A 15,640-nucleotide genomic window follows, 5' to 3' on the forward strand; every position below is an offset into this window, starting at 1 on the left:
TTTTATTACTAACTAGTCGTAAACCCGCGCATTTGCGCGGACTCAAATTTATATATAACTTAAAGTTTGATTAAATTGAAAACTTAAGTAATATAAAATAATTCTTAAAATAATAAAATTCTTAGCTCGTGAACTAATAAAATTAAATTAAAACCACACATGTTCTAATAATCAAAGTGATGAATTGTTTTAAAATAGTAAAAATCTATATATGATGAAGGTTTTGCATTTTATTTTTAAAAAATATTTGTTATACTGACATTTTTTTTATCTTTTGTAGTAGTGGTAATAAGATAAAGTGTAGGAACTTTTTTTTATGAATAAGTGTAAGTACTTTATATTATTATAGTTTCGTTTTCGTCGACTTCTTGAATTTGATTTGAAGAAAGTTACTAAACGAACAAAATATTATTAGTTATATAGTATAAATAATTGTGCAAAATAATAAGTTGTTTATGTGAATTATTTGTTGTTGAAATCTTTGTTCTTGTTTTTATTCTTGTTCTTGCTCTTTACTTTATTCTTCAGTAAAAAATATTATCATCTCAACAATTTTTGTATCTTTTTAAAATTCCATCATTTTAATGAGGTGTTATATTATAAGTGGCTTAATTTACAGATTATGTAGATTGCGATATGTATGAGGTGTAGATTGCGATATGTATCTTTTTAAAATTCCATCATTTTAATGAGGTGTTAGATTTACGGATTATGTAGATACCGAAATTGAGCCACTTATAATATAACACCTCATTAACACCTCAACTTGTAATTGAGTTGAGTCATTTACCAAACCGACTGAATTAACTAAATTAGCTAAAATTTAGCTTAATTATAGAAAAATTAAAAATTAAAAAATAAATGGAGCGAGAATTGAGAAAGGTATTCTTTGAGGCACTAAGGGCTGAAAGTTGGATGTTATGGAATTTTCGAAGTTATGCGATGACCGATCCAAACATGAAAAATAAATCAAACATGATTAGAATTAACATTAACCGGCATATAGAGAAGCAATAAATCCGAAAACCTTTTTTATATTATAACAAACTGATAAACAAAAGAATAGTCCCAAAATTCAAAAGATACATTCATAAAAGAGACGAACAGTAAGAAAAATAGAAAAGTAAGTGATTAAATAACTAATTATTTTAATTAACAATAACAATAATCTTTTAGAAAGTGATATTGAAGAATGATGCAACATTACCTATATCGCCTTAACTTTTGATTTCTCTATTTTAATTAGGCATAAAACCATTTTGGCAAATATTGCTCAAGTTTCTTTGTTGGGTTTGGAGTATTTTCAGTTTTTGTTCATTAATTGAGATGGTATAAGGATACTGAAAAACGATGAAATAGAAATAATTGATTTTATTTCATTTATATTATTTTATAGTTTTTAGAAGGTTTTAAAAAATCAAACACTATTGAATAGCTTAAAAAGATAAACACTAAATAACTAATTTATATAAATAGATCATTTTTAAAAAATTAAATAAATAGATAGTTCAATAAAAATGGGAACTCATGAGAATGCTCTATTTGGTGAGAATCGATAAGAGGGCTCCGTTGGTCCTCTCAATTATATAATATATAGATATAGATTTATTTGGAAAGAAGGATCACTTTACCTCGAACTTCGACACAAAATATCAAAAACGTTCAAATTAGTAAAACATAATTATTTTTATTCTGAATTTATTAAATTTAGTATAAAAACAACCCTTCCAATTCTCACCTAAGAGAGTGAGGTACACTCTCCGGATTTAATAGTGGTTTTGTTGTCCAGGGTGATTTTTTGATGGTAAAATGTTGAAAATGGTCCTTATTTTTGTTTAACATTTTAAATCAATACCTATAATTTAAAAAAAAAACACAATTTAATCCTTTTAATTTTAAAATTTTATATGTCAAATTAACCTCGTATAATCTATTTTTAACAAAAAAATAATAGTTTCTTTTTTAAATTTCATAATGGTCTTATTACTGTTTCTGAATTTATATAATTGTTTTATAAGTTTTAGATGCAAATTTAGTTTATTAGTTTTAGAAGATTAAGTTTATATTATACGTATAAAATCGCAATCTATTTTCAAAAGAAAAAAATGCAAACATTGTAAAAATATTGTAAAACATTTTAATTTTTTGTATTGAAAATTTTCAGATATTTTATAAAGACTCATCTATAATATAAATATTTATTTATTAAGAATCTGAAGCAATGATAAAATTAATTTATAAATATAGTTACTCCATCCTCTACCGAAATTCTTTGGATCGATTGCAATATGTATACCGACATAGTCTCCAGTAGTTTTACATGTAACATTGAGTATGATTGCATGTGTGATAGCATCTACTATACCAGGAACATCAATGAACCTGATTATTGAAATTGCCCAAGATACTCTTTTTTAGCTTTTAGAATCTATTTTTTAGTTCTAGATCCCTCTTATTGACTGGAATCAAAAAATTAGTTGATCTGTTGGGTTAGGGTTATGAAATTATAATCTACAATCTGAGTTCTCTTCGAATCGAGCTCGAGCGATAAGGTAAATACCTCCGCTCGGAACCACATAGGGAGATCAAACACTAACATCCACATTATTTTTCATTTTTAAATCCACATTTGAACTTGTTCGTGTTCTTCAAGACGCTTTACTAGCAAAACATTTTGATTAAACCTCTAAGATCCATCGCTCAATACGCAAAGAAGATCAAAATTATGAAAGAATTGAAATAAGAATTGGCCTATTGTCTTTGTTTGTGCCACACATACTCCATTCATATGTTTTTGAAGGCGCAACAATTGTGTTATATAATTTTTCCTAAATAGTAACTATACTATTTATTGCCTTCCAATATTGATTTTGACTTCCATTAATAATTTCTTCCTTCTAGTATTAATTTTTAAATTATAAGACATGGTAATTAGATCGAAAGTTGAGAAAGTAGAGCATAAAATTACAAAGAAATCACCAATAGAAGGAACAACAATCTTCAAAACCAACACAAAAATCTTAGCAAATCACCTTAGAGAACTTTTTTTATTTAGTTTTTATTTCAGCTTATAAACATCTCTTCCATGAATGTAATTTAAAACGTTCAGATCTTACAAATAAACTATAGCAAATTTATTTTTAAAATGATCTTGAAATACTTTCAAAACAAATTTAAAACCCACAAGCTTTTATAAGAAATCAAAATTCACTCCCCGACACCCCCACAACTTATTTACACACGCATTGTTTCATTTCATCGTACAAGAAAACTAAGAAACATAATTAATATTGACACTGAATCATCGATGAATTAAAGTTATTCGGTACAACATAAATATTAATAGCTTCTTATGACATCCCCTTCAGTCATCTTGTCTTTGATGCTTACAAAAATAAGAATGCATGCCTCTATACAAGGGGGCAAAAAAATTGTGGAAATGTAGAGTTGAAATGTAATATAAATGTGTATATGTGTATATATCTCCAATGGCAAAAACAACAAGCAACACAAACCCGTTAGTGACGCTTCATTTCATTAAATATATTTGTCACCGTCGGAGATAATCTTGGTAGGAATTTAAATAGCTGCCAAAAACGAAACTACAATTAGCAAACGATCGACAGCTATGATTAGAGTAAAATAACACTAAACCATGCAACAAGTATGCCATGCAGTGTTGCTAGTACAGGTAACCACAAACTGCATAATTTATGTATGCTACATTATTTGACTAGCAGCGCAACCAGTCCATAATCGGGTAAATAGCACAATTACAAGAAACCAAATCACTTAACCTCGATATTTTAATTCCGTTTAACTTAAACCCACTTGTAAGGGGATTTTCTAATACCTACATATCAGGGAGAAACAATGATTCTTTAAGATATAGGGAGAAAACTGTAATTTTGACCTGATGTCAGAGGGGTTATAACTTATAATAATTAAACCTAAAACAAATGAAACAGTCGACATAATACTACGCATGTAAACTACCAGTTGTTTTGCTTACACAATCATAATTAACATTTTAGCCTAGTTACCAACATACCTGCAGCTCCCACATGTAAATATTCCATTTTTATCCTTCTAAGCTTGATTATGGGATCAAAATCAATTTGCCTACTACAACAGGAATGATCTTATTCTTAGAACTTGGATGACAGATGACTGAATCGGATATGGACACGATACGTAAGAGTGTTGTAGTGTGTGGAATGAAGACAAAGCGACTCCAGTTATCACCTATTTGGAAAGGTATACGTACATATGGCAGCATAGACCAGACAATTTGCTTGTAACACTAATTGTGCATTGCTGAGGAAATGTGCTTTTTGATTTCGTAAGGTAGTTGCCTAGGTATAACATCATAAGGAACTTCACCTTAGCACTATTGAGTATATGGGCGCTCTAATGATATGTAAATTCAGATTAATTGACCAAAGAGTTTTCTTCTGTCAAAGGAGCAGCAACTTATGCAATTGAAGGTAATCGAGAAGCGACAGATAAGGACTAGTGAGTGGAGTTTTCGACTGTCTATTGCATCAATCACATCTTCCTAGCAAACATATTTTAAAGGCATTAACACCACATTAGAGGAAGAACATACTTATACGTATCCTCAGAAACTACTCCGTTCGTCCCAAAACAACTGTCCACTTTTCCTTTTTTTCTTGTACAAATACTTGCCCACATTTCTTGTAAATCATAATTTTTAAGATTTATTTTCCACTAATTTAAAGTCCACAATTTATTGCCATTAGCCAAAAATAGTAAACTAGCCATAGTATTTAATAAGGGCTTAATATAAAAAAAGAAAATAAATTTGTAAAATTAGAATATTAATTGTGTTTTTTCAATTGTGTGAAAATGGTAAAGTGGATAGTTGTTTTGGAACTGATGAAGTATATGATAGTGGTCAATTACATAGCACCAAACGGAAATGCTGGAATAGAAGACATCGAAACAGAAAACAGTATTTTCTTCCAAAAAAAAGGTTAATCTAATTAGGATTTGCTATTCAACCATAATTCTTTTCAATCAAATTTAAATTTCTAATAAATTAATTAATTATAAGAGTTATCTTTTTACTATATTAAATTACTGTCCTAAAGTTCAATGAATCTAGACAATTTCTAATTCAACGAACCTAGACAATAAAGACCTTTAAGCCATCCCGGTTCATTCTTACTGTACGATCTTGTAGGTACATTTCACGTTGACAACCGGCCTAAATCATATTCTAGGTCCTCAAGTCATAAGCGGCTTTAGTAAGATATTATGACCATCCAAGTTAAATGAAAGTCAATAATCTGAAACAATCATAATCATAATCCATGTCATAATTCTTTTGTCACATGACATCTTCATTGAACATAAGACATGGACAAAGTCAACCTTATAATGCTGAATATATGTTTTCTCAATTCCCAATTATACTAACAAAAAAATGATATAGATCCGCGTTATCAATTCATTTGAGCAGAGTCATGCAATTCTCAGTCTCAATTGTCGAGGGATCCAAAAGTCTATCAATAATAATGAGTGATAAATTGTATCTCAATCAAACATATTTTACTACCTGATTTCTATTATGTCCAACAATATCCTTCATAGTTATTGGTTAAAGATAACGTCTGATTATGTAAAGACATAATATTCCTCCTATTGCAAAAACCATAGTGATCTCAGGTTTGAGGATTTAATTGACATAGCTATTTGAAATTAAATTAACTAATGACTTCGAGCCATATATTAATATCATAGCATGTCTATCCAATATTTGTTCTCTAACAAATACTAATGAGTTTAATTAGTATCTCTCCATTCACATATTCAAAATTCAGTCATTACAATTAAAAAAAAATTGCAAATTCCCATTACTTAATTTACTGATTTTGAATATGGAAATTTTAGGTGAATATGATATGACAATGTCACTTATGGAATCTAAAATCATAATCCCAAAATAATAGTTTGTTCTATCTTTTCGATATGCTACATGCTCGCAAAGTTGCGAGCTTTCACACACAAACTACATAAATAGACAAACACACAAATGGATGCTGTTAAAAATTTTACGCATTGGGGAAAATCAACAAAACTGAATAATCTGCAAAACAAGAGCTAGAGAATTTTTTTTCTAAATCAACTTCATTTCTTAAAAAACTGCAGGATGCCAGACTCTAATTTGAGTAAGAAATAGAAAATAGAGTGTGGGGCGTACCCAAAGCTTCACGCATGCATCAATAATAACTGGAATCAGGCAGACGAAAATAGTAATTGCAGCCTGATCAACTTGAAGCCCATAGTGTTCGACAATTACCTCCATTAGGGTTTGCCACCCAGATTCAGAATGATACCTGCAGATATGTGAGTTGACACGAAACAATATGCATTTTATAACCAAGAGTGTGAAAATTCTTAACATAAATGAATAGAAAGAACAAAGATGAATTACACACTTCTGAATATCACCTGCTGCATCATTATGGTACGAAGAGATATTATTTGATGGAAAAGGAGCTCTTATAATTGTAAATTGGGAAGCAAAATAAAAATGCAAATGAAAGATATGCTACTACAGACCTAACATTCAATACAATGTCCAAGATTAGCCATTCAACGTTTTATATCACAGAAATAACTTCTATTATAGCCAACTTAGGGTTTCTTTCATTGTCCAGTACTAAATTTATATCAATAAACTTCATCTTAACTGACCTCTTTTGTATCATAAATCCACTATGGCTAAATGTTAATATATTTTAATTTATTTTACGAAATAGCCAGATAAAATCTATTTTATCTAGTCTACAATATAAAAAAATCATAAAGTTTTTTGCTTATTTAGTGGATATAAAAATTGCATAATTTTTTGAAATAGTTTGACAATGATGACCACAATATTTATTGGTATAGACGAAGTTCCCCCACCATGATAGATTCTGATCATGTGTGGGATTGGTATGCCAATTATAAAAACCATAGTAATGGAAAGCACAGGGGCATGAGAATCACAAAGAGCAGATGGTATTACCCTAAAAAAATGTCTGTAATCAATATAATTAGGAAGGCCTTCCCAGTGTCTGAAATATTATTTACTATCTTGTATCCGGTAAATTTCAGCAAAGCTACCTGCAAAAGTGAGGGAAGTCAAAGAGAAGATAATAATTAATAAATTGACATTTTATTGTAGGAGAAAAATGAACATAAAATTGTTTGCTATGAGTACATAGGCAGACGACACAGGTGCTTATGTAACTATGAGTCAAAACATATTCATCAGATACATACATGGTGTATCTTGCATTAAGTCCACGATGTTTAAGAGCAACTTGAATGATTTAATAACTTCAAACACAGTGCTTATTTATCAGTAAACACAGTGCTGACAGGTAAAAAGTGTGCAAAGTTACAGAAATCGGAAGATTTGTTAGTGATACAGCATATATATAAGAGCAAACTAGAAGTTTAGGTTGTAGCTGCCATGCTAAGCAGATCCAGCATAAATTCTGAAAAATAAAATGAACAATAAACAGTTTAAGAACCATTTTTGAGATAACAATAGAAACTATAAAACACAGTTATATGGCTTTGTTCTTTAGATCTCTCTGGTTAATTTACTCATAAAATAGTGCTTTGCTTGTGGATTTGAGAATGCATTTTTGCGAACAAAGCCTACAAATTTAGTGGGGATATATTGATCTTGGAAACTAAAGGCAGGGGACTCTCCACTGATTATTATGTTCTCAGAACTTTGCAAAGTAACTTTTCATTCTCAGAAAGAAAATGGCCTGTCTGGCGTCTACCATGGCAAAAAGAATCATAATGATTATCAATGAGGTAGATTTTGACATGTTTCTGTAATATTACAATTGATGTTTCGAAGTATCTAAAAGACTTTATTTTGGAAAAATTGTTCACCTCCTCAATGCCAAACACAAACTTACTTTGCTCTTTCTCTGTTAAGATTTTACTATTACAAAAAGTCTCTAGCACTAGCCCATCAGCCACGTTAGATTGGTTTACTGCTTCTTTACACTACTGACACATGTAAGACAAGTTCAAATTACTCCAGTTACTATGATGATTATCCTAGCTTTTCTTGCTTTTGATACTATAATCTTCAATTGCTAGATGATTATGATGATGTCAAGCATGACAATGGTAGTGATAAGAATGAGCTTCAACAATGATGTAAATTCCTTTTATTTTTTTAATGCAAGGAGAGTAGTACTGTGTTACTAACTTTATTCTGATTGAAGTATAAAATGACGAACAATGAGATCCCAAATGTCATATCTGACCAAATGTTTGCAAACGCTCTGCGGTTTTCTAATCTCCGCTCATCTCGTAGCTCTAACCTGGATAATTAAATAAACAGAAGTTAATACTCTGCATCAGAGTGCTTGTATTAATAAGAACATGCATAGCATATCCAACCAGAAAACTGAATCTGATAAGAAAATTGTTATTCTTCAGAGTAAAGGGTAGAAACGTTTATCTGATAAACACAATTTCACATTTTTCTCAATTTTCATTTATTTAGAGTGGAGCAGCAAATTCTTAACATGTAAATGTGTAAATTATCGTGAAGGAAATAATTGTAGAAAGAACATTATGAGTATATACCATTTAAACAAACGAAAGAACTACATTATGAGTATATACTATTTATATTCCTGAAAAGATTGATGGTTAGCCCATTTGCATCAAGCAATCATTTCTCTGTAGTCCCAATATGCAGAAGAAAAGCACAGCTAATGAGTTGTTAAGTCTTTCCTACTCTCCTAAGAAAAGATGTAGTTTTTTTGTCACAATAGCGATATTGAGTGCATAACTACATATGAGACAACGTAGATGATTATTCAGATGGATCTACTGTCATCCTCTTTCTTCGCATGGAAGAAAAAGAAAACTTGTGGTTATTTTATTTACTTTTTTTCCCTCAAAATTTTAAACAAGTCAATACTAGATGGACAGAAGCCAGACGTTGGATCAGTAACTTATTTTTTATGACTGGAATTGCAGCTTTACCAATGAATATATAAAAATTAAGGCCATCATTCTAATGATTTAAGGGGGTGAACAGAGTTGATAGTCTAAATGAGTGTATTTCGTCATATGTAAAGCTCAACTGATGTTGGACCATAACGACAAACACAAGAAGCGATACAAAATGATATAAAGAAAAAGTATGGAGCTATAACTTTGGTTTCACTCATAATTTTCCCCCTCCAAAGTAACTAATTTTGCACAAGGTATATCTAAATCTATAGCTAAACAAACCAATAGTGTCAGGAATCACAAACTATGAGAATTCAAAACCAAAGCTAATTCAGAGAAATCTGAACAAATACTTGAAACATATGAAGACATTAACTTTTCGTAATTCCTGAATAACGCGATAAATATCCTTCCTGAAAGGTTACCTACAAGAGGAATCTAAATTCATGATTAAGAAAGAATATAAATTAGAATAATCCCAAAAGTTGATTCTCCTTGATCACATCACTAGGTTTTTTCAGACATTTAAACCTAATACAGTAAACGTTAAAAATACTCAAGTAATGAAACAGAGTAGTCAGTTGTCCAATTCCTAAAGTCAAAAGACTAGCATTTTGCAACAGATCAGGTAGCATCATAACATGAGTTTATTTTGCACTATAACATCTGCCTGCCTGATTCATTTATCCTTTATTAAAATGCCACAAACAACAATTTCATGCTCAGAATTGAGATTTTTGAATCTCTTAGCGACCATTTTGAGAGTCCAGCTAATTTTCTAGGAGGTATAGCACTGAGGATGTTAATGTTTAATGAATAGAAGATCAATTACACATAATATTAATAGAGTTGTAACTTGTAACTTGTAACTTGTAAGTATAGTTGCAAAGCCTTTTACAGTTTTCCTTATCAGGGGCTTAAATGTCTGACAAGTGAACAAACTTCACATCCTTCAATAAGCTATTTACTTCAAGTCACATTTTTACATATTATATGACTGAGGATTTCTTATCATGTCATGTCATTTCTTTATAAACAAATATTTAACTGCAGTACAAGATAGCATTATGAACATTAGTAGCAAAAGGAGTAAAATATTGTTATATTCTTACGCTTTATGCCGTAGCTCCCACCAGGCCTCGTCATCCGAAAGAGGTGGAGATTTACCAATCTCTACTTCAAACCGCAACCTAGCTTCTTCTACTTTTAGTTCCTTAACCATTTCAAGCTTCTGATTTCTTCTCACATCAAGCAGTTGCGCTGCAAGTGGTACAGTCTTCACATACCTGTTCACAGGACGGTAAAAATTGCATAACTTCAAGTTAGCTTAGTACCATTAGAAGCATTAACTCATTATCATATATGCTTGATGTAGCCAAAATAAATTTAGAGCAATCAATAGCATTCCTCATACCATTCATGCATAGTAAGGATTTCCTCCAATTTTACGGGTGAATACTTATGGATACAAGAAAAAAATAATCATTCTGGAATTACAATTGCGCCGTGTTTGGAAAGAGTAGAGCCTTTTCCATGAAAGGTGCTATTCTAGTTCTAGGTTTCATTTGCATCCCATTAGAAATAGGGTGCTTTCCTACTTTGAAGTTTGAAAACATTGAGCAATAACCCTTTACTAATGATAGTAAGATAATAACCATTAGTGCTCGCTTTACTCATTCCTTTCTCATCCAAAGACAAATGCTCTAAGAAGATAGAGAAGGTTTTTGTAGAGTCACAGAATAATTTTCGTAGGGTCTTCGTCTCAAATTCTTTTATCTACAAAGTTAGTGAGTTTCCCTTCCTCTTCCTACAATGTTATTAAAGAAAAGCCTGGAAGAAATTTTCAGCAAAAGCATTATTTTAAACATTTGGTTTAGGGGAAAAAAGGCTGAAGAGAGCCTATATTTTTGTAAGACTGCAATGAACAATAAGAGAGAAGAGATTTCACTTCTGGAAAAATTATTGTCTTGATTAATACCTGTCCAGAAAGGGCATGAGAACATAGTCATGAACAGCAAAATCCAGTGCCCAAGGAATCAAAATCAATACTGCGAGAAATTTAGCCTGTAAAAAGGATGAATATGTCTAGAATGTGAAGTCATACATTTACAAATGCAAACACCAAATCAGCAAGCACATTGTTCAAAGTACCAAAGAAAATTGAGGTGTGCACATAGAAGAAACACATAAGCAAGCATGTAAAGACTATGGACCCGTATGATAATGAAATTCAAAAATATCATAAGCAATAGCAACCAAGGTATTCCTCATTGTCCATTCTAATGCCTTTTTCTTCTCATCACCTTCTTCTTTTTTTTAGTTCTCTTAGTTAAAACAGTTTGACCACCATAAACTTTTATCAGCTCGATTTAGTTAAGCAAAAATACTTTATCTGATTCTGCTTCATGTAATACTAAATCCAAATGATATTTTATATTGTGCAATCAATCTGTTCCAAATAACCTAATACCAATGCAATTTTCAAAATTCACCTTCAGCAATGTGCATATACAATACAAGTCAAATGAAACAAGAAAAGTAAGAACTCAAGTTAACTTTTTATAAAATTTATTGGAACATAGCGTAATAGGAAGTGAATAGCAACGAGACTTAAAATTCCTTTTCAATTTACACCATCTTGTTCTACCAAAACATGGGTTAATTCTTTTTGTGGTTTCCCAACTATACTACTTTTACACAACGATTACCGACATTCACTTTTTGTTACATTTTGGTAAACCAACATTCATTTAAAAAAAAGGGCAGAATATGGACAAATTTAGCCTATGTTGGGTAAGTGCAAATAAATTCAACCCAACAAAACATGCTTTAAGCATATAATTGCCAAACAATCAACACTGCTAGGATTAGAGCTATATGTCTTTCGTGAGCTGGAGTTTCTGACAGCAATACATATATTATTTGCACTGCAGGATTTGAGCTAAAAGGGCTTCATAGGCCTTAAGAAGACACCATCAGTTTCATCAAAACATGTGAAATCATACAATCATATCCTTAATGAAACCCCAAAAGCTTTATAGGCCTAAGTGCCTACATTTAAATGATTACATATTAAGAAAATATAACCATATAGTAAGCATATGCAGGATGGCACAGAACAAATTCACAACTAAATGCATACCGAACTCACAACTAAATGCATACCGAATTCACAACTAAATGCATACCGAATTCAAGGAGGCATATTGGAAGACCCGATCTTCGTAAAGCAAATCATCTTCTTCCTTACCAAGAACCAAATCTCTCACAGACTCAACAAACCCTTTCTGTGGAACCAAGTCACTAGAATCCGGCCCCACATCGTCGGCTGAGCCACCAACTGCACCATTTCCACCACCACCACCACCACCCAAATCTGGACTCCACCAAGAACCATTCACATCATGATTATGAGAATCATCCACAATCCAATCCTCCCACCTCCTACTCTCCTCATTCAACATATCATCTTGTGCTTCCCTCAACTCCACAATGGCCTCAGCTCTACTCTTCCATGCCTCAAATTTCTCCTCTTCAGACAACATTTCATCGTCCAAACCACTCTCTGATAACTCACTCGCAAACTCAACCATATCATCATCTTCTAAACCAAGCCAATTGCCATCACCATCAAAAAATAACCTTTGCCACCAACTTCTTTCCTCCTTCTTCCCCTTCTTCTTTGCATTTGGAACCAACTCACAAAGTCTCTTCCTCCTACTACTCAATATTACAAAATTGGAGCAAGTAGAACTAGAACTAGAACTAGAATTCCTATATGGATTTTGGTCAGTAAAGAATAAACTTTGGCATAAAACCATTGAAGTGCTCATTAAGAATAACATGTACAAAAGCCTGCATCTTTTGGCTTCTCAAATCACTGATAACAATAAAACAATGGCACTATACAGACAACAAAACTGCTTACTAACAACCAAGAAGGACATTATATCTCTTCATAAAAAAGTTTAAAAATTAATGAACAAGAAAACATGAAATACTAAAACTAACCCAGAATTTAAAGACCCTTTAATACAAAACAAAAGAAATATACATATTATGATCTTTGGACTGGGAAGATTGTAACTTTGTAAGCAGAAAGTTAAATGAAGATAATGGTTTTGGGATAGAGAGGATAAAACCCATTTTCTCTAAATTCCATCAGTATCCTTTTGGGTTTTAAAGAGATTGGATAAAATATCCTACCATGCATGTAATTTTAGGTGAATATTAGGGGCAAATGTCGAGCTTTTAGATAGAAAGGAAAGGGAATTCTTTTGGAAAAAGGTTATTTTATGCCCTCACATTTTGATTTAATTGTGAAATTGATACTCAAAAGCAAGAAAGGGCATTTTGAGATCCGGAGTTCAAATTCCGACCTCTACATACGGCAATTTCGGCTGATTTAAACATGCGGGAGTAGAGGTGGCTATAAGCCGGTTCAAACTGTAAACCGGCCCAATCAATCTTAGCTTAGACCTAGCCAAATTTGAAATCGAATACGTGCAAATTATTGAAGAAATCGGAGTCGGAATTGAGAAACAGATCGAACCACGACAAAACCTAGCTAAGCAGCTCAATTCATTTCCTTGAAATGAATAAATAAACTATGTGTTCATTTTTGATTCAAATGAAATACTATATATGACAATTATTTTCTTATAGAGAATAAAAATATCAAATATTACATTCTCTCTTTCCTCTCTCCTCTCTCCTTTTAACACCAGATAAAGAAAAATAACTGTTTTTCTTATCGCATGCTCTGCTCCAATGGCGAGGTAAAGGATCCAAAGGAAGACGAGGGATAAAGAATGTTGATGCGATTGAACCTGCGAAGAGTAATACTACTAATTCAGATAGTCAATGTGGAATTTCTGGATTGAATGTGGATGTAATTGAGAAGGAATTACATCATGTTGTGACGGAGAAACCTAATTTGAAGAGTGAAATTAGGGTTGAGAGTCTGGTGGATTCCATTGATAATCTCCCTAATCTAAGAGTAGAAGAAGATATCGAGCCAAGTGAAAAAGTGGAAGGGAAATTGGAGGATGGGGCTGGAAAGAAATGGAATGCTCTGTTCACTAATAACCGCCAGAAAAGTGAAAAATAGCATGCTAAAATTCATTCCTCTTGCTGTAAAGGATGGGGAACAAATTGTGACATTCAATTCTCAGGATGCTATTAATCAAGAACATAGATGGAAAAGGTTCATTGTGGGTTGTGTGTATGGGTTAACACCTAGATATGAGAGAATTGCAGTTTATGTGAAGAACAAATGGGAAAAGTTTGGATATCACAATGTTACCATAATCAATCATTCAATGTTCCTCCTTGAATTTGATGCTGAGGAGGATTACAATAGAATCCTTGGTGAAGGGCCATATACCTTTAATGAGAGACCATTTATGTTAATGAAGTGGCAACCTAGAATGGTTATGGATTCTTCAATGATCAAAACCATTTCGATTTGGATCTAATTACCAGGACTTCCATGGGAATTCTACTCCCCCGAGATATTAAGCAAGATAGGGAGTATCTGTGGATCTCCCCTCTATTGTGACCAATGCACTGTGAGCAAAACTAGATTACCTTTTGCCAGAATTTTGGTTAATATAGAGGTTAATGGGAAGTATCCAGATGAGGTAACTCTTCAGGATGAGAATGAGAAAAGTTTCAAGCATAGTATTGTGTATGAGTGGAGACCTCTGACCTGTGAGAAATGCAAGAAGATTGGTCATTCATAAGGTTCTTATGGAAATGGTATTCGAGTCATGAAGGAAAAGGTGATTCATAAAAAGGAGAAAGTGCATGACTTGGATGTTGATGCAATGGTTACTAAGATCAACCCAGATGTTAAAGACCCTGAGAGCTCTTCCATCTCTAAGGTGAAATTTGATGCCCTTCCAGAGGTATTGAATAACCCTTTCAATTCTTTAACTAATCTAAATGATCTTCCTCTGAATGGTAATGGTAGGAGAAATAGTTATAAGCAGGTTATGGGGATAATTTGGGATGGCAAGAGAGGCATGAATCTTGCTAAGCCCTTAGAAATTGATAAATGATTTCTATATGGAATATTAGAGGGATTAACAGCCCTCTAAAACAATCAGAGATAATTTTTTAATTAAAACTAAAGGAATTAGTGTTTTTGGTATTATTGAAACTAGAGTAGACATAGCTCAGTTTGAGGTTGTTTGGAAGAGTTTTAAAAGAAAATTCCTGATTGGGAGATCTACAATAACTATTATAATTCTGATATGGAAAGAATTTGGATTGTTTTTGATAAATGTAATATGGATGTTTCTATTTTTATTTCTCATAAACAGTAAATTCATAGTAAGATTGTTTTTAATAAAGTGATAGTATTATATACTTTTGTGTATGGGTCATATGTGGCTAGTGGGAGGAAAGAGCTTTGGCAGGAGCTCACTGTTATTAGTAGGAACATTACAGATTGTTATGGTCATGGGTGATTTTAATGTTGTGATGGAGGATAATAATAGGCAGGGGGGAATGAGATTGACTTAGTAGTTGCTAATGAGTTTCAGGAGTGTGTTGCTTCATCCAATATGATTGAGCTGAAGTCTGTGGGTAATTTTTTTTACTTGGTGTAATAAGCAATTAGGGGAAA

The 15,640-nt window shown here is 32.1% G+C and overlaps 1 protein-coding gene across 1 annotated transcript; it reads right to left on the reverse strand.

Annotated features, from left to right (window-relative positions):
- Positions 1–3,284: 3,284 nt before the first annotated feature.
- Positions 3,285–13,171, reverse strand: LOC126669182 (chloroplast envelope membrane protein). The gene is made up of 7 exons (XM_050362576.2): positions 12,198–13,171; positions 10,988–11,073; positions 10,122–10,295; positions 8,252–8,366; positions 7,040–7,137; positions 6,227–6,362; positions 3,285–3,587 (listed from the first exon to the last, which is right to left on the reverse strand). Exons 1-7 carry the CDS (start codon positions 12,852–12,854, stop codon positions 3,519–3,521), a joined length of 1,335 nt encoding a protein of 444 aa, XP_050218533.1. The 5' UTR covers positions 12,855–13,171; the 3' UTR covers positions 3,285–3,518.
- Positions 13,172–15,640: the final 2,469 nt, after the last annotated feature.

The sequence above is a fragment of the Mercurialis annua genome, linkage group LG2 (genome assembly GCF_937616625.2).
Source record: "Mercurialis annua linkage group LG2, ddMerAnnu1.2, whole genome shotgun sequence".
Lineage (NCBI taxonomy): Eukaryota > Viridiplantae > Streptophyta > Magnoliopsida > Malpighiales > Euphorbiaceae > Mercurialis > Mercurialis annua.